The sequence below is a fragment of the Bidens hawaiensis genome, unplaced genomic scaffold (genome assembly GCF_021521415.1).
Source record: "Bidens hawaiensis isolate Kalapana, Puna unplaced genomic scaffold, B.hawaiensis_p1.1 tig00006109_1, whole genome shotgun sequence".
Taxonomy (NCBI): domain Eukaryota; kingdom Viridiplantae; phylum Streptophyta; class Magnoliopsida; order Asterales; family Asteraceae; genus Bidens; species Bidens hawaiensis.
Genome location: NW_027491407.1, coordinates 541,729 through 562,996, shown reverse-complemented (window position 1 = coordinate 562,996; position 21,268 = coordinate 541,729). Strand labels below are relative to the sequence as shown.

The 21,268-nt window shown below is 31.7% G+C and overlaps 1 protein-coding gene and 1 pseudogene across 1 annotated transcript; one reads left to right on the top strand and one right to left on the bottom strand.

The window, feature by feature from the left end:
• Window positions 1-13,835: 13,835 nt before the first annotated feature.
• On the top strand, window positions 13,836-16,085 carry LOC143631585 (uncharacterized). Its single transcript, XM_077100303.1, has one exon. It carries the CDS (start codon window positions 13,836-13,838, stop codon window positions 16,083-16,085), a length of 2,250 nt encoding a protein of 749 aa, XP_076956418.1.
• Window positions 16,086-18,753: 2,668 nt separating this feature from the next.
• LOC143631584 (uncharacterized) lies at window positions 18,754-21,051 on the bottom strand (annotated as a pseudogene).
• Between the last annotated feature and the right edge of the window lie 217 nt (window positions 21,052-21,268).

Genomic DNA, 21,268 nt, shown 5'->3' with positions numbered 1-21,268 from the left:
TTGTTTTTATATTTTAAATCGTAGTGTGCATTTAAAAAATAATAAAGATTGTATCAGGTAATCAGTTAGTACATTATTATATATATTTATTATTTTGGTTACTTTTTTCAATATTATTTTTCAATTTTTGATTTTTGGTTCGTTCACTTAAAAAACAAACCATTTCAATTTCACAATATTAACAAATTTTAATTAAGGATACGTACTTTTATATATGTAAAGTATTTTTAAATATGAAAAACAAACCATTTCATTTCAATTTCACAATGTGAATTTTATTAAAATATGTAAGTTATGTTGGATATATAATTAACAAAAATCTTAAACTTAAAATTATGTAAATTTTATTTAACAAAATGTAAATTGTGTTAAATATGTAAATAGACATAAATATTTAAGCTATAAAATATGTAAATTTTATTGAAATATCAAAATTATGTTAGTTGACATAAATTTTTAAACTTTAAATTATGTTAATTTATTAAAATATGTAAAATATGTAACCAACATAAATTTTTTAAACTTTATATTATGTAAATTTTATTAAAATATGTAAATTGTATTAAATATGTAAATTGACTTAAATTTTTAAACTTTAAAATATGTAGCTATATATATATATATATATATATATATATATATATATATATATATATATATATTATGTTAATTATGTAAATTAACATAAATTTTTAAACTTTAAAATATGTTAATTTTATTAAAATATTTAACTTATGTTGTAACATAAAAAAATACATATTTGATTTCTTATTTTGTAGCATCAAAACATAATATATTTAATATAACTAAAATATATAGATTATAATGCATATAAATATAACAACTTTTTTCAAATCTATATCATGCATTCCCAATTTAGTTACCGAACCAGATAAAAGAGAATATGTTCCACCATTAAAAATACTATTTAATTTATATACTTTTTATAAAAATATAAACTAAAAAGAGAATTTTGTTTACATCTCTTTCAAAGATATAAAATATGAAATTCAATAATGTTACACAATTGGTTGACACCCATTTAAGTCTTTTACCATATGACATTTTCGATTTTTTTTTTTTTTTTGAGAAAACGAGAATTCAATATGAATTGAATACAAAGTGCAATTTAGTTTATAAAAAAAATATCAAATATTGAAAGAAATGATAAGGAGATGGTAAAACTTTGATGAAACATGAAATGAAAGGAATCCACAACATCTTCACTCAATATAATCACCATCTTCAGTCCCCATTTCAAAATCAACAGCATCTTAAAATCCTCTATAAATTTCAAGAAACAAAACGCTTAAATTTTTACCCTTTCAATGGTGAAAAACAAGCCTCATATTGTAAGACAAGCTTAAATCACTACCGATAACCTTGAAATTGCCTTCCAAAAACGTTTAACTTTTCTTCTAAAACATTCATAACTAAATCTTAACTAATTAAATCTTGGTTTTAATTTTTGATTGTGCTGTTGAGGAGAGAGGAGAAGAGGTTGCAGAATGAGAGTGGATTTGATAGATGGAGAGAGAATGAAGGGGTAAGGCTGAAAAAGTTAAAATGTCAGGAGGAAGGATATCATTTTTCTTCCGATTTTACCCTCTTTTGTACTTTCTAATATTATTAAATTGTTTTCATCAAACATAAAATACACTTTCAATTCTAACAGTAGATTGAGTAGAATCAAGGGTCATCTTAGAGTTTCTAAGATTTTTATAACTCAATAGAGTTTTCATAATATCCATACCCTAACAACACACACATATATATATACTAGTTTTAGAGCCCGTGTCACACACAGGATAATTCAAGTTATAAAATTATAAGTAAAACAAATAATTACATAGCGTATATGGAAAAAAATATATTACATCTATACTTGTATCTATACAATATGTACATAAATTGATTTTATTTATATCACAAAATTATTTTTTTAAATGAACTTAATAAAAAAATGCTCGTGTAAAAACGTACCCGAGAATATTTCTTTCTATTGAAAAATTCATTCTTGGTGCCATATATGTATAATTGAAAGACTTTTGGTTATGAACCGATTTCGGAAATAAAGCTTCTCATACGATAGTAGTTCTAACCACTCAGTCTAAATACAAAAGGAGCATTGCCCGTTTGCCTGCCACTTTATTGTAATCGTTTTATAGTAAATTATATAAAACTTCGATTTTAAGGAAACTTGAACTAGGGCTGGCAATTTATACACGAGACACGAATACACGACACGTACCTGCACGACCTTAATAGGTAACGGTAAGGCCTTAACAGGTTTCGTGTACTAAACAGGTAGACACGAATTTACCTGTTAATTTTCGTGTCTAAACAGGTAAAATACTCGTTTACCTGTAAGTACCTAGTTAAATTTTTATAATTAAATATATATAATATTATAATTATAAACTATTATTGTCCTCAAACCCTAACTCACGTTTCCACTTTTCACATTCAGATTTCAGATATCCACATTCACTCCATCGCCGCCACCACTTCTTTGGACAAACCCCTCTTCGCCCGCCGCCCCTCTCTGGTGATTCCCTCGCCGCCGCCGCCCCTCTCCGCCCGCCGGTGATTCCTCCGCTGCCACCACTTCCTCACTGGACTTTCTCCTCTCCGCTGTCAGAGCCGCAGCCGCCCGCCGGTGCTTCCTCTTACTTGGTAAGTTATTAATCTTTACTTACCTATTATTCCCTAAACAGGTTGTCAAATATGTGTTACTAAACAGCTCTTATCGTGTATTATCGTGTATTACAGGTATTAACAGGTTCGTGTTCGTGTTTAGGATACAGGTACACAAAAAGTTTTCGTGTCGTGTACAGGTATACCCATTTCGCGTTCGTGTCTTATCGTGTACGGGTATACACGATATGCCAGCCCTAACTTGAACATTAAATTGTAACACTGGATGTTTTTCAAGAGCTTTGTTTTTCCGAACTACACCATGAAAACGATTTTGATAAGTTTCTCGACTTTGTCATAATGACAACATAAAAAATAACATGTTAACCCATCCAATTTTGTGAATATTTTGTTTCATTTGAGCATAGTTTTCAATGACATGCTTCCCATACAACATTCTGATCACCATTGAAGGAAAAATTAATGCTAACATAAATATTTTAAAATTGATAAAAGTTAGAAGCATTAATAAGCATGGGGGTGGTATGTCGAAAGTGTTCGCAGTGTGGTCGCTCCCCCTTTTTTGAAAGCAACCAGATTTCTTGATTTTTAAATGGAGGCCTCTCATTAATTTAACCCAAATTCATAGGTATAGGTCTTACCAAAACCAGATAGCTCTTAAACGGGTTATAACATCTCATTAAATTAAAATTAATCTTACCAATTATTTGATATGAAAATCTTACAAAATAGGAATATACTAAAATTTAATATCCAATTTAAAAAGAAAAAGATATTATTTATAATTAATAAACAATTTTATAGTAAAAACATAAGCGGGTCATGGGTCACCAAATCCAAATAGCTTTTAAACGGGTTATAACATATCATTTATTTATGAAACACTTTTATCATCAAACCTTAAGTATATTATTAACTTCCTTACAATAAAGAAAATTAAAATCCACTAAATAAGTATTAAAAAACAAAAAATGTAAAACAACCATTCTCTCAAACCATCAGATTATTTTATTTGTAAATGAAGGCTTCTCATGCATTTGACCCGAATTCACGGGCAATTGTCTCACCAAACCCAGATAGCTCTTAAACGGGTTATAACATCTCATTGTATTAAAAAATAATCTCATCAAATATTTGATATGAAAATCCTATAAAATATAAATATACTAAAAATTAATATCCTATTTTATTTTAAAAAAAAAAGATATTATTTATAATTAAGAAACAATTTTATAATAAAAAAAATAAACGGGTAATGGGTATCACCAAACCCATTAGCTTTTAAACCGGATTATAACATATCATTTATTTGTGAAACCATTTCATCATCAAACCTCAAGTATATTAATTATTAACTTTATTACAATAAATAAAATTAAAATCCAAATATACATATATAAATATTAAAAACGAATAATGTAAAATAACCCCCGTAATACGGGGGATTAAATCTAGTGTGTGTGTGTGTATATATATGTTGCAAATATCAACCTTACATCTTCTCTTTCATAATTACTTGCTTAAAAGAGTAAAAAGCCCATAATTAGCTCGTTTTTGCTATTCCTATATAAACAAACCTCATAATTTCTGTCATAAACCTTCCTCATACTCTAATATACTAAACCTAGCCGTCCCAACCTCTGGTCATCATCAAACTTGTTGGTTTTTGCTTATTTGGTTGAAGACACAAGCTTGTTCGTTTGACTTTGCATGCGTGTGGACCGTTGACTCGTCATATCTCCTTGTTCTTTCACTTTCCGGGTAAGTTGTAAACTAAGTTTTCATTCATATACTTTCCCTAGTCAATAACCTTCAATCAATTTCTGAGATTGAAGGGTGTTGACTGGTCAATCGCTTTAAAACTCGATAAAGGGCAAAATAGTCAACTAGTTTGACTTAACGTTTTCTCATACTTCTGTCCGGATTCAACGTTCGGTCCAGAAGACTTTTATTCTCGTAACGAAATTTTAAGGCTACTGATCAAAATCCGACTCGCGACTCGCTGTTCGGATTCTGGTCAGTACCAGCTCGCTTAAATCTTAAATATAACATATCTAGAGTTCTAAACGTCCGTTTGGATTGATTCCAGTGGCCACCAGTTTGTTTTTACTTATATTATCATATCATAAAGTCTCAGATTCTGAATTGTTTATATAGTTTGACATGTAGTGGACGACTCGCTTATTCGTTAGCTCGTTTAATCGCATTTATTAATCGCTTGTCATTAATTTAAGGTGAGATTCATTCCCCTTTTTATCTACTGTTTTCAAATGTTTTGGGAGAATATGCGTACTTATTCATATTTTCTATCATATATTATATACACAAACTCACGAATATAATCATTATGTGTATATCAATTGAATGCTATTTGCTAATTGCTACATGTTTAATTGTTTGTTTTATCACATTCGGAGAGGTCCAGCATATCCCCTTGTATAAGGTTCTCATTAGTATGATCATACGACCGTCTTAGTAACCGGAGCCCGATTCGCTTGGCGAAGGTAAACCGACAATTTTAGTCACCGTAATGAATGCCCGATTCGCTTGGCAACAATTCATTGACACACTAGCAAGACTTTGATTGTGTATATGGTTTGTTAAACTTTGATTGATTATTACCACATAGGTTGGGTTGCGTATTTATCATTTGTCATTTATCTATCATATATATATATATATATATATATATATATATATATATATATTGTTGTGTCAAAATCTGGTGATCATCGCACTCAACATGTGTTGTTGACAAACTCTTTTATTTTCTACGCATATGTATGTTGCTTTGTATTGAAGATTGAAGTTGGACTCTTAGAAAAGACCTTAGGTTATAAACAAGATAATCATTATTTGAGCTTACATTCATGTATTTAACTTGTTTGTATTATACTTGGATATTGTGTGTCTTTTTTTTCCATGAAATAATTAATTAGATATTGTCGCCTTTTATGTATGATAGTATCTTCGAACTGTGAGTAATCGGATCATGCCCCAGCATTTCCACCTTAGGTTGGGGTGTGACACATATGTGCGATAGTGTGTATTGCATATATTTAAAAGTGTTGTATTGCATAGAATACAACACTATTACACATATTTGATACATAGTATTGCATATATGCAATATAAGACAACTACACATATCGAATACACACTATTGCATATATGTAATACGGCACTAATTCATATGTGCACTACATCGACTTTTATTTATATATTTTTTTATATTTTTGCATATAATACAATACTATTGCATATATATACAATACGCACTGTTAAATATATGCAAATAAACACTATTGAACATACAAAATACACAAGATTGCACAAATATAATACAAATCTATTGCATATGTGCACTACATCGACTTTTATTTATTTTTATTTTTTTCTGTGAAGAATAACAAAACATAAGAAAGATGGAAGAAAAAAATTGAAAATACTTTTTTTTAAATTAAAAGTATTTATTTATGAGTTTTTACTCTCTAAATAGGAGTTTTCTTCTTGATCATTCCCCTAGAGCAAGGCTAAAATATTATATTTATGTTGGTATTAAATTTTTTAAACCAGAAAAAAATTATTAAAAAGAGAAAATAACAGATCAGAGCACGAGTTATAATAAATAAATTTATTTAAATAATAACACAATCTAAAATATAAAAAAATATGTTCAAAAAATATAAAGATATAATATATGGTAGAATAACTTACACATTACACAATATGAAAATAAAAAGTTGTTGAAAAATCATAAATCTCTAAATATTATTTTGTATATAATATTTGTAATTTTAACCTTCATATCAAAATTAGTAGTTTTGTTTTGTTTTTGCTTACTTTAATTAGATAATAAAACACATAACTTATCATGCATTAAAACATGTTGTCTCAACAACAAATCAACCATTTATAGTGATTGGTTTTAGTTTTTATTAATCTTTATTTCAAAACAAACATGAAGGAAAAATTTCTTTCTTTAAACTTCAAAATTAATTATTTTATCTAAATCAACGTGAAAATCGTTACTTAGAATATTCCCATTCACAAACTAACCAAACTCAATCTTTATTATAAAATTAATTTCTCTTGCTTCTACCTACTTAATCCAATCAAATCCAAACTTTCCATAGTCATTAGCAACCCAACCTTCATTATTTTATATTCAATAAACATAATTTATAATTGTTTTTTAAGTGGCTAGAAATATAAAAATTAATAGTATTATTTAAAATATAAACAAAATAGTTATTTTAAAAATATTAAAAAAACTATATTCATTGCATATATTTAAATAAATAATATTTATTTTATATTAAAAAAATATTTTTTTAAACTAACTCATTTTTTAATAAAATTTATACATGTATGCTAAAAAAAACTGAGCAAGGCTGTACTTTTAAATTCTTATAAAAAGATTAATTATTAAAAGTTATTAGCAAAACTCAAAATTAAACATAAAATTAATTATTGTGAAAATTTAAAGAAAAATATATTAAAAAATATACCCACTCATATGAAGACATGTGACACCAATATCTTTTCAAGATTTTTAATATTTTTTAAAATATTAAAAATCACTATAAATAGTATGACAAACCATCATTGGTTTACCAATGAGAGTAGTCTTAGACTGCTCCCACTGACAAACCACCATTGGTTTGCCATACTATTTGGAATACAAATATATTAAAAAACCTTAAAATGATGGCAAACTAGTTGCAACCCATATTGGTGTCGTATGTCATCATATAGGTGGGTATATTTTTAATTTCTATGTTCTTTCACAATAATTAGTTTTATGTCTAACCTTGAGTTTGCCAATAACTTTTAATAATTACGTTTTTATAAAAATATAAAAACATGGTCTTGTTCAGTTTTTTTCTTCATTTTTTTGAGCGTACATGTATAAATTTTACTAAAAAATGTGTTAGTTCAAAAAACATATTTTTAATAAAAAATTAATATTACTTATTTAAATATTCCTGATGAATATAGTTCTTTTTGATATAAAAGTATTATTTTTTATATTTCTAGTCACTTAGAAAAACAACTATAAATTATATTTATTAAATAAAAAATAATAAAGGTTGGGTTGCTAATGAGTGTGAAAAGTTTGGTTTGATTGTATTGGATATGTGGAATAGTGGGAAATTAGTTTTATAATAAAAACTGGGTTGGGTTGGTTTGTGAATGAGGATATATATAAGTTTAATATTAATAACTAATAAAAATATATCTATATAAAATAAATAATATATTTATGTTGATATTAAAATTTTTAAATCAAAAAATATTATTAAGAAGAAAAATAATAGATTAAAAAGAAAAAAAGTTAAATATAAACTATTAATAAAAAAGAGAAATGTATTTAATAAGAGAGAGAGGTGGATAAATTTTGTAAGAAGTTATCTTATGTAATAACATGCGGTATTGAGTAACCTTTATTTATTATATAGTATAGATAGGGGTGCAAATGTGACCCCTGAGTTGAATGAGTTGTAATAAAATGTATATAATGGGTCAGAAGGGGTCAAGCTAAAAAAAGAAAATGATTGAAACGGGTCAAAACGGGTTAACATTTCTTGAGTTTTTTTTATTTTATGGAACGAGAAAAACGGAGGAAACTTTTTAGTTTTTTTTACTTTTTTAGTTTTTTATTTATATTTCGAGTTATGATTTTTTAATTATTATTTTTGAATATTTTAGTGAGGGGTTTTTGAAATCTAAACTCATTTCAAAACCCCCTCATTAAAAAATTCAAAAAAAATAATAAAAAATCATAACTAGAAATATAAATCAAAAACTAAAAAAGTAAAAAAAAAAACTAAAAAGTTTCCTGCGTTTTTCTCGTTCCATAAAAAAATACTTAAGAAATGTCAACCCGTTTTGACCCGTTTCAATCATTTTCTTTTTTAGCTTGACTCATTCTGACCTATTATATACATTTTATTACAACCCATTCAACTCATGGGTCATATTTGCCACCCCTAAGTATAGATAATTACACTAAAAATCACTACAGTTTCTCTCTCATTCCAATTAAATAATACATTTTTATGCTTTTATTATTATGAATTCTTTCTCCTTAACTCACAATCAATTTCAGAAAATATTAAAATATTATACGGTGTGGACAGTAAAACCATAAATTTAACTTTTATGTATAACATTTTATTTCTTTTTTACTCATAACCACTTATAATCATATCATGTAATTTACAAATTTCCGTCGTATATTTTTAAGGAATAAGTTGCAAATGATATTCGTTACACAAAGTAAAATAATGGTAACTAAAAAGGACGGTGTCAATAAAGTAATGCTATGTGCTATTGTGACAATGACTTCTTTAATATCATAATTTGATTGAAGGAAGAAATTATTGCATTAGTTACAGAAAAAAAAAACATAAACGTCAGCTTATAAACTACCCTGGTCAAAGTTCAAAACAACACCAAGGGTATATTCGATTGAAGATAATGGAATGAAGGAGGAATGAAATGAAAGAATGAATAGAATAAATAAGGGAATGAAATTGATTATTCTATTCATTTATCTTGTTTGGTTAACCTATGGGAATGAAATAAATTATTACTTTATGTTGTTTGGTATCCTAAAAAATTGTATGATTGAAATAGAAGTAATAAAAACACTCCTATCTCAAAATAATTTTTTTTTACAAAAAAAAAAAACCCGCAATGGCGATGGTAGTGGTGTTAGCTCCGGCGATGAAACTGGTGGTGACAGTGGCGATGGTGGAAGTGGGGGTGGCAGTGGTCAAGCGGTGGTAGCATTTGTAGTGATGGCGATGGTAGGGTGGCGGTGATTAGAGGTGTACAAAAAAACCGGTTTGGGACCGGTTTTAGGCAAACTGAACCGAACCGGTTTGGGTTTAAAACCGGTTTCACACAAACCGGTTCTCAAACCGACCCAAACCGCCAGTTTCAGGACCGGTTCCTCTTAAGATCGACCAAATCGGTTTATAAACCGAACCGGTTTGAGGAAAACCGGTTTATAAATCGAACCGAACCAACGTGACCAGGTCGACCTATCTTGTGTCTAAACCGGTTTATAAACCGAACCGGTTTGAGTCAAACCGGTTTTGACCAGGCGTTGACCAAACCGATTCGGTTTGGATTTAAAACCAGTTTTGTACACCTCTAGCGGTGATGGTTAGGCGGCGGCGGTGACAATGTTTTCGGTGGTTACAACGACGATGGTGGTGACGGCGGTGGCGGTGGTTGCGCTGGTGGTGAGGTGGTGGTGGCGGCGATGGTGGTGGTAAGGTGTCGGTGATGGCGATGGTAGTGGTAGTTGTTGTTAGGTGGTGATGGTGTTGTTGAGAAAGTAGGGTGAAGGAGAAATGAAATGAAAAAAAAAAAGAAGGGGGGTAGGAGGAATGGTTTTGATGGAATGAGATTCCATGTGTAATGGATGATTCCATTCAATTGGGCAACCAAACATCACTTTTTTCATTACTACGTAATTAATCATTTCATTCCCCCTATCATTCATACATACCAAATGCTACCTAATAGTGTTACACTATTGAATCTTGGAAATCACCTAAATATATAAAAATACTTTATTAAATCGAGGGAAAAAAAATAAAGGAATTTTAACCTATACCAACTATCCTCAAGATAAATGTAAACTGAATAATAAACTCAACATAAAATAAGAGTATTCTCGATCCATCCCTTAAAATTATGTAAGAAGAGTTTGTAAATTATAAGGTTATGAGTGTAAATTATAAGGTGGAGAGAGAAAAGGTGGTGATTTTTGTAAATTTGAAGAAAAAATAGTGTTTTTTTTGTAAATTATAGAGCGGAGAGAAAAAACTGTAATAATAAATGTATAAAAAAATATTATTTAATTGAAAATAAAAAAAATATAATATTTTTTAATATAATTATAGAGATGGAGACGAAAGACGGGTTAGAAATGCCATGTGGAAATCGTGTGCAAGTCTTTTGTCGGGACCAACTGATTTTCGTGTTTAAAGACTAATAAACTAGCGTGATTTTCACTTTTCGGGTGGTTGAATATTTATTTGTTTTGGACTTTTGGTAACTTTCTTGTTCAAAACACTATTCTAGTAATTTTTTTTGTTTTTTATTTTGATCAAAATTGGTATTTAGATAACTCCATCCACATCTTGTTTACAAAACACCTTTTTGAAAGGTTCAAATTACAGCGATCAAAATTCCTTTCATCCAAAACTCGATTCCTCATCACTCTAAGAGCTCCAAATTAGTTCTCTTAAGCCCCATGCACCTGTAAACATAAAGTCAGTCAAAGTACTCGTGTTCGATGCATATAAACAGTTTAAGCACATAATATCAAACACTTAAAACACGTTCTTTCACCCACACATCACATCCCCAAACTTATCGTTTTCCATTCCAAAAAAGAGTTACGATGGAATCAGAACTAGATATTGTCTTTACAAAACATTTAGGTATTTTTAAATAATGACAGACTAACACAAAAACTGTGATCACCGGTATTTTTGTCCCGTCAAACCCATGCCCTAATACTTATCAAGACAAATAAGGTATGACAATTCATTAGTTCATATGATTAAGTGGGACTCACACTACAAAGGCCTGAAGCAGCTTTACCACGCTTCATTATGGTTTTACCGAACCAAGCAACCCTAACTTGACTTAAACCTTAAAATCAGTTGATTAAACTCATGACTTATTAATTAATAAGATAGGCGGACAGACAATGTCAAGCGGTTTGAATGATTTAATTGTTAAAACACACTTATTCTTGATTGTAGAACAGTATTAGAGAGATAACCAAACTCCATGGTTCAGGTTGTGATGATAGAATATGAAGGATAACCGACCTTAGGGTTTTTCCGGCTTAAATATGGAATAAAATGATCAAATTCGGAAATCACGTTAAACCAGGCCGTAAGCTACGGCCTGGTCGTAGCCTAGGGATTTGAGTCATTGCTCTACGGTGACACGATCATAAATCAGAGTCATAATCTATAGTCTGGAACCCGTAGCTTACCGCTACTACAGTTCCAAAATATATACTTTTTTCATTTTCTTAAAGCTTGTTCACCGTTTCAAATCCCAGGTTGCTTCCTTTAATCCAAAATTCGATTCCTCATCACTCTAAGAGCTCTAAATTAGTTGTTTTAGCTCCAAGCACATGTAAACATAAAACCACTCAAAGTACTCGTGTTCAATGCATATAAACAATTAAAACACATAATATCAAACACTTAAAACACGTTCTTTCACCGACGCATCAGCATAACACTTGATGCATTCACGTTAAGTAATAATATTCCTTTTAAAAGGGAAATTATCTTTTGTAACAACTAATAATTAGTATACATTATTTAATTATGTGTATTTAATCACTACATTAAGTAATAAATATCTAATTCACTACGTTATTTAATATAACTGATGATGATGATGATGATGATGATGATGATGATGATGATGATGATGATGATGATTGTTCAAGCCAAGTCGGTTAATAAAAAAATAAAATAGATAAGTAAAAGTCACCACTATGTTTAGCCTGTAGGGCATGGGCCTCAACTAAATTTGACTTCCAAACCAAGAAAATCCGTTTTAATTTTGTGACGAACCGGTGATGCAAAGTACAAACCATATAAACTAGTTAGATCGTTTTAACGGAAACAGGGCTACTAGTTCATCCAGCTTGATACTAATTGATATATGGTTTAGTTGCGGGCGATTTTGATTTTTAATTGTCCGGCTGAAAATTTGAAACTTGAAACTAGACGTTTATATGGAATCATCTTTTTAACTTATGATTTATTTATTATACAATTTTTTAATCCACTGTGCTAATGCAGTTTAGTAAGAGTAAAATAGAGGATCTCAGGATCTAAATATTTCTAAATCTAATCTAACTATACTATTAAAGCAACACAAGTTTTCAACATGTCATTTAACTAGACACTTCACATAGGATGCAAAATAGATGCCATATCAATATTTCCTATTATATTTTGACCAATGACTCGTTTTTCTATTATAGCCCATGACTCGTAAGGCTTTATAAAATTTAAAAAATATATATTATTGTGTGATACAGGTTTCGAACTAAGACCTCATGTTTTAAATTAAATGTGCTTACCAACTCTACTAAAATGGTTATTATGTTTGATTTATTGCCTTAACATATATAAATGTGATCTCTCTTCTATACAAAACTAAAATTATATTTAATTGTTAGCATTTTCATAATTCACAATATAACATTGTCTTCTCATATCTATTTAATACAACCATTTAAGATTGCTTATCGTTTCTCTCTTTATTTTAAAATATAATATATATTTATTTACTTTTTTATAACAAAGCCTTAGTCTTTTAAATTTAATTTTTAAATCTGTGACAACAATTTGTTATAAATATCATTTTTATACACACAATATTTTAATATAACAATATCGGTATGAATGTTTTATTTGAAATAAATTAAACATCAAGATTTGATTTTCAACTTAATATAAGTCATAAATAAAAATTATTATATAAAGCAATTGAATTTACACATTACATATAATATTTTTTTATTTTTATTATATTTTTCATCTGCGTGAAACACGGACGCTAACATATGAAATATAGTAAGAAATAAAGGACTATGTCAATAAAAGATGCTGGTTGACAATGATTTGTTTAATATCATAATTTTGATTGAAAGAAGAAAATAAAGCATTAGTTGACCTAAAAAAACATAAACGTCAGCTTATAAACTACTCTGGTCAAAGATAGAAGCTGTACTCTTGAATCTTGAAAATCACCTAAATATGAAAAAAATACCTCAATAAATCAAGGGAAAAAATGATAAATTTTTACCCTTACCAACTATCCTCAGAATACATGTAAACTGAATAAAAATCACGATGTTTTGGGTTCTTACTGCAGAAATCATGAAACGATTCATTATGCAAGTCTTTTGCGGAGACAGAATGATTTTAGCGTTTAGAATAGCGTGATTTTCACTTTTCTGGTCGTGTATTTATTTGTTTTGGTAACTTTCTTGCTCAAATCACTATTCTAGTATTTTTTGGACAAAAGTCAAGTGTTATTAAAGCAAATAAGAATTCAACGACTCTTTTACAACTCACAATCTCACATCATCAGTGACGACCAAATATCCAATCATGTTCCACGGTGGTTGCACGGCAGACGGCTCCTTAAACGCCTCAAAATTCAATGATCCGATGCCATGGATCGGCATCTACGTAGCAGCAGCATCATTAATATGCGGCTTAGCCATGGCCTTGGATGCACTCCATGGTTTCAGATACAAGAAATTCTGGTTCCCTTGCAAGTTCTTCAGCCTCAACGCCACAACTCTTACTTTCATAGCAATTGCAATCAAGTTTTCGGTCGATCTGAACGCTGCGATGCCCCGCCGCCAAGATCAGCTAGCGAAAGTCAGCAGCTCAGCCTTTATATGCATGGTTATGGGGAACTTGCTGCCTTCTTTAGGTACAATGGAAGATACTGAGCTTTTGATGAATATTATTGCTTTGGGGATTCTTGTTGTTACCGCGATTACTAATATTTGCATACAGATGGGCACTGGTGTGATTTTTGAGTTTTGGATGGAACAAGCTTTGATTATGGTTTTGATGGTTGTTTTATTGGCAATCTTGTGTTCTTTATCACTGGCTATTCCCACCAAGAAGTATTTTTTGGATATAACATATGAAAAGAAGTTGAAGAGAGCAAATAAAGTGTGTTTCACTCAACTACATCTATCCGCAGCAGAGAGGTTAAGGCAAGATTTAGGAAAGTATTGGATGATGGCGTATACGTCGAGCCCTCAGTTTGTGATCGGGCGGTCCGCACCCTGCTCGGCTTCCGGGGCCTTTTGTCTTGTAAATTTGTTGATCTTAGGCGAGTCCATACTCAGGTCGCGGCTCATGCCATGGTCTTTCAGGTTTTGCATTGGTGATTCGGATTATAAATGGTCGACCACTATGGTTCTCATGTGTCAAACGGCTGCAGTGGTGGTTGGCACGATTTCACCGGCTTTTAGATGGTTTATGACTGTTAATTTTAGGTGTCCAACCAAGGCCTCGCGAGCGTGTGGGCACGAGTTTGTTGTTGAAAGATATTGGATCAAGCGGATTCTTTTGTGGCAGGTGCAGCCTTTAGATTTAAGATTATGTAACCGGAAAGGAAGAAAGCTCATTCATAGTGCGAAGTTTCATGTTTGCAAGTTGTTGATTGGGGTGCAAAAAGGATTAGTCTTTTCTTGTAAGATGATCAGATATGTTTCAATTTTCTTTGTGGGCAGGTTCTTGAGGTTAAGAAAGTTTTTAAAAGGCGAGAATGATGTGCATAGTGACGATGCAGAGAATATGACTAGGGATACGAATATGGATCTAAGTCGTTATGTTATTTATCTGGAAGGAGAAGAAGGATTGGTAGATTTGATGATGGAAAACAACTGTGATGCTACAGCTCACTGGATCAAAATAGGGGAGAATCAGCAGCCGAGAAATCTGATCAAACTTTTGGAGCGATCGAGTTCTCTAAGTTCCTTTAACGGAGTACATGATTTTGACAGTGATAAAGTTCCATCCTTGTGTTCTGGAGAACCACCACAATGTTGGGCTCTCCCTGTTGTGACTTTAACAAGCATAGCAGCTGCAATTCCCAATATCGACAAACAGTTGAAAGATCAACTGATATGCGGTGTGGATGAAGGTCTCAAGTATGTCCAAGAGATAGAAAATTACATGAAAAATGTAAAAGAATTGAAACATGTGATGAAAGCGGCAGAAGTAGTTTGGTCAGGAGTTGAACTTTGTAACAAATGGTTAGATGTTGATCTTTCAAAGCTAGCACATGATCAAGAACACAAGACAGGGACCGACATTATCAAATCACTAGTTGAAATCTCGAAGGAAAAGTTCAAGGAATTTGAGAACAAGGATATGGTGTATTTGAATGAATGCTTAAAAGAGATCCCATCGCGATGGCCAATGAGGATGCTGGCAGCAAACTCCATGTACAGAATATGTGAAACACTGCTGTTAACAAACAAGGATGAAACCAGTGAGAGGCTATTTGAGAAGATCTCTATGATGATTTGTGATATATTATTAGCAGCATTGAGTAACCTTCAGCATGTTATTTCAAGAAAATGTCATGAAAGTAGGATTGAGGAGAGGGAGAACACTATCCGGAGCGCGATTCTACTTTTTGGGAAAACCAAAAGGATTTTGGAAGTTATCGACAAGAAAAGACCTCAGGACTCAGACCACGGAAAACTGATACGTATCGATGAGTGGCATCTAGTGAGCAAGAAGATGGACACGTTGTGCTCCATGTCTTCTTCGACAGACAAGGAATCAGCAGCGTCTAGTCCGTCTGATTTGTATATATCAGTTGAGTAATGTTTATGGCTGTAATGTTAGCCATCAAGTTGCCCTATATAAATGAAGAAGAATGAGCACCGAATCATATATGGTTATTTAATGATGTAACATGGTGGAGTTATTTTAGAAACCACTTCTACAATGATCTTAAACTCTTGAAAAACCCTTTAGGCATTGAAAAGCATTTTGTTTTGTACTTTCATTTTGTATAATAGTAGAAGACATGAACTGTAGTTTGTTTTACAAAAGTCTCAAAAGTATTTGATTAGGTTTTATAAAAGTTTATTTAATATTTATTTATTTTTCTTTCAACACTCGTTAGACCTGCTTTAGTGATGATCAATATGAGACTCCCTCTGTCTTAAATGATTATGCATCTTGCATTCAACTTCTATTCGTTGTAGTTGATTGCTAATACCGGAATACATATTTAATCTTTAGGGGGAAGTTATCATACAAAGTAAAAAATGGTACTAAACGTGCGAACTGAACAAGAATTGAAATTTGGGTGGTGGCATAGTCGTAAATAATAGGAAATTGATTCTTCACGCTTCACAAATAAACATTGCTCGACCCATCAAATTTTTTTACCAATTTCCATCAAAATCGCTCGGTATCTTCATCAATTTAATTTGATTTTAGAATCAGAATCATGAGCCTTACACTTCAATTTGAGTTTTGGGATCGTTCAATTGAGCCCACATAATGCAATAACCAGTCGATTGAAGATTTTGAAGTTTTAGGGTTTTTAAAGGATGTTCAGATGTAGAAGACGATATGATAATTACTCTACTAGAGTAATTATTTATATAACTAGAGTAATTATGAAATCAAAAAAATTATGAACCCCCCTTGTTTTACAAATTACTCTACTTATAAATGTTGATTACTCTACTTGTAATATATAATTACGCTACTTGAAAATGAAAATTACTCTATTTCTAATAAAATTACACTAATTGTAATTGAAAACTACTCTACTTATAATATAAATTACACTACTTAAAATTAAAAATTACTCTAATTTTATGTTTACTCACAATACCAGTTACATAATTACTCTACTTCTGAGAAAAAATACTCTAGTTACATGTTTAGCTTATTGTATCCAATAATATAATTACTCTACTTAGGAAAGTAATTACTCTAGTTATCATATAAAAACATTTGAAGTGTAATACCCAGCAACATATCACACTCTGTTTTTTGAATATTTGGCTGGTTTAAAAAATCTCCGTTGAAAGCTTTAAACAATCAATCAATTATATTTGCAAAAAGCTTTAGTTGCTCAATTAGTTCAATTCATGGATTAGTATAATTTGCAAGCATCAATATATTCGTCTCTGTTGTGAACTTTTGTTCATGACATTGATTTCCTTAATTGATCGATCGATTATGTATTTACAATTGATCTATTGATTTGGTATTTACAAATGATCAATTAGGTGTTTTATAATTGATTGATTGTTGTGAAAGTTTTAATTGTTTGATATGTTTGAATCAATAGGATGAAATAGATGAAACCATTTAATTACCAAAATGTCACCGCCAGAAATTTGTGAAACCTTTAATTTGCACGTTTTGTACAATATTTTAGTTTGTATTTGATCCAACTCCTAATCTATATTAATATTACTTGGTATTTATATTTATTCTTTGTTAACATACTTGAAAATATTACAATTAACTCATTTTTAGAAGGTTATAACTTGCTAATTCTCATTAAAATCAAAACGATTACAATAAAGTGGCAGGCAAACGGGCAACAAGCTGCGCCACAACCCCCTTCGGACATGGACGGACCCACTTTATGGTGCGGGGTCAATATATGTCTTTCAAATGTAACGCATAATGTTTTTAAATCAACCTCTTGATATTTTCGAACGCCCACCTAAAGGTTTTTAATATACTTAGAAAGCATCAATCTACATGTATTTTAGAATCCTTCAAAGTGTGAAAAGATGATATTTGTTGAATCCTCGTCATGTGTTTGTAGAAATGCATTACGAAATATATTTGTTCCCTTCATTTATCCGTTCTATAATTTCCTTTTGGATAGGATCAGCCAAGGTGAATTGTAACAGAATAAAATGCATACCAATGCTAAAATAGTAATTGAAATGAACACAAGTACATATTTGATCAACACCATGTTTTGAGTAGTTGGAGCTCATGAGACTTGCCTGAGCTTATCAGGCCTAGCTGCACGGTCGATTAACAATCGGATTTTACATCAACCATCATTCTTCTTTCGATTTAGGTTTTTTTTTTTTTTGGATATTCGTTGTTGTTATAATTTATTTTCATCATTTTCTTAATGTTACCACACTTTAAATAAAGAGATTTAGAAGTGATGTTAAATAATATTAGCTTCATATTCTTTTCCTTCATTAGTTTCACATTCAATTACTTGTTCCATTTGTATGGTTGCATTATCTTTCATTTATATATTACTTTAATGCATAAGTTCATCTCTTTTTCTAAACATATGCTACAAACACAAAACTAAACAAAGCATTGCCATCCTAAGTAAAACAGTAGTGTTTGCAAGTAGAATATGCATAAAAAAGCACATATCTGTGTGTCAAACACAACACACGACTACGGTCACTCTCACAGTCACAAAATTTGATTTTAAGACATATAACACCACAATATGGTGTGACTACATACACACTTGCCACAACATCAGTCAACTGATATATACAGGTCAGACGGGCTAGACGTAGCTGTTTCCTCGTCTGTCAAAGAAGACAGAGAGCACAACGAAGTCCTCTTTTTGCTCACTAGATGCCACTCACTTATATGTATAAGTTTCCCATGATCCGAATCTTGAGGTCTTTTCTTGTCAATAACCTCTAGAATCTTTCTGGTTTGCCCAAAAAGCAGAACTGCGCTCCGGATACTCTTTTCCCTCTCCTCGATCCTACTTTCAGGACATTTTCTTGAAATGACATGTTGCAGGTTACTCAAAGCTGCTAAAAAGATATCACAAATCATGAGAGATATCTTCTCAAATAACCTCTCGCTGGTTTCATTATGACTTGTTAACAACAGTGTTTCACATATTCTGTACATGGAATTTGCTATCACTGTGAAGCATGCGTTCAAATACACATCCTTGTTTACAAACTCCATGAACTTTTCCTTTGAGATTTCAGCGAGTGATTTGATGATTTCAGTTCCGGTCACATGTTCTTGATTATGTGCTAGCTTGGAAAGATCAACATCCAACCATTTGTTAGAAAGTTCAACTCCTGACCAAACTATCCGTGTTGCTTTCGTTACAGGAGTCAGTTCTTTAGCATTTGCCATATAACTTTCTATCTCTTTGACATACTTGAGACCTTCATCCACACCGAATATGAGTTGATCTTTCAATTGTTTGTCTATACTGGGAATTGCAACCGCTATGCTTGTTAAAGTCACAATAGGAAGAGCCCAACATTGTGGTGGCTCTTCAGAACATAAGGATGGAACTTTGTCACTGTCAAAATCACGAACTCCATTGAAAGAACTTAATGAACTCGATCGCTCTAAAAGTTTTATAAGATGTCTCGGCTGCTGACTCTCCCCCATTTTGATCCAGTGAGCTGTAGCATCACTATTGTTTTCCATCATCAAATCCACCAATACTTCTTCTCCTTCAAGAAAAATCACGTAACGACTAAGATCCATATTCATATCCCTATTCATGTTATCTGCATCATCATTATGAATGCCATTATCGCCTTTCAAAAACCTTCTGATCCTCAAGAACCTGGTCACAAAGAAAATGGAAACATATCTGATCATCTTACAACAAAAGACTAATCCTTTTTGCAACCCGATCAACCAATGACACACATGAAACTTAGCTCCATGAATGAGTTTTCTTCCCTTCCGGCTACATATTCATAAATCTAAAGGCTGCGCCTGCCATAAAAGAATCTGTTTGATCCAGTATTTTTCAACAACAAACTCCTGCACAACGGCCCGCGAGGCCTTGGTTGGACACCTAAAATTAACAGTCATAAACCATCTAAAAGCCGGTGAAATCGTGCCAACCACCACTGCAGCCGTTTGACACATGAGAACCATAGTGGTCGACCATTTATAATCCGAATCACCAATGCAAAACCTGAAAGACCATGGCATGAGCCGCGACCTGAGTATGGACTCGCCTAATATCAACAAATTTACAAGACAAAAGGCCCCGGAAGCCGAGCAGGGTGCGGACCGCCCGATCACAAACTGAGGGCTCGACGTATACGCCATCATCCAATACTTTCCTAAATCTTGCCTTAACCTCTCTGCTGCGGATAGATGTAGTTGAGTGAAACACACTTTATTTGCTCTTTTCAACTTCTTTTCATATGTTATATCCAAAAAATACTTCTTGGTGGGAATAGCCAGTGATAAAGAACACAAGATTGCCAATAAAACAACCATCAAAACCATAATCAAAGCTTGTTCCATCCAAAACTCAAAAATCACACCAGTGCCCATCTGTATGCAAATATTAGTAATCGCGGTAACAACAAGAATCCCCAAAGCAATAATATTCATCAAAAGCTCAGTATCTTCCATTGTACCTAAAGAAGGCAGCAAGTTCCCCATAACCATGCATATAAAGGCTGAGCTGCTGACTTTCGCTAGCTGATCTTGGCGGCGGGGCATCGCAGCGTTCAGATCGACCGAAAACTTGATTGCAATTGCTATGAAAGTAAGAGTTGTGGCGTTGAGGCTGAAGAACTTGCAAGGGAACCAGAATTTCTTGTATCTGAAACCATGGAGTGCATCCAAGGCCATGGCTAAGCCGCATATTAATGATGCTGCTGCTACGTAGATGCCGATCCATGGCATCGGATCATTGAATTTTGAGGCGTTTAAGGAGCCGTCTGCCGTGCAACCACCGTGGAACATGATTGGATATTTGGTCGTCACTGATGATGTCAGCTGTTATTGAATTTTGTTCAGAATCATTGTGTTTTGGGAAACTTTAAAAGGGTGTGTTGAGAGTTACATATCGATATCAGTGTCAAGTGGATGGAGTACCTGGAAACTTCATATCCATTTGACCACAAAATATGAACACGTGTCCAGATAAGACGCGGCAGAACAAATAAAACATATTCAGTAGGTTTTAAATAAAAAACTTGATTTCTCTGAACAATAATCTAACAATGTTAAAAATGACTCTTGTTTTAATCTCAAAAATC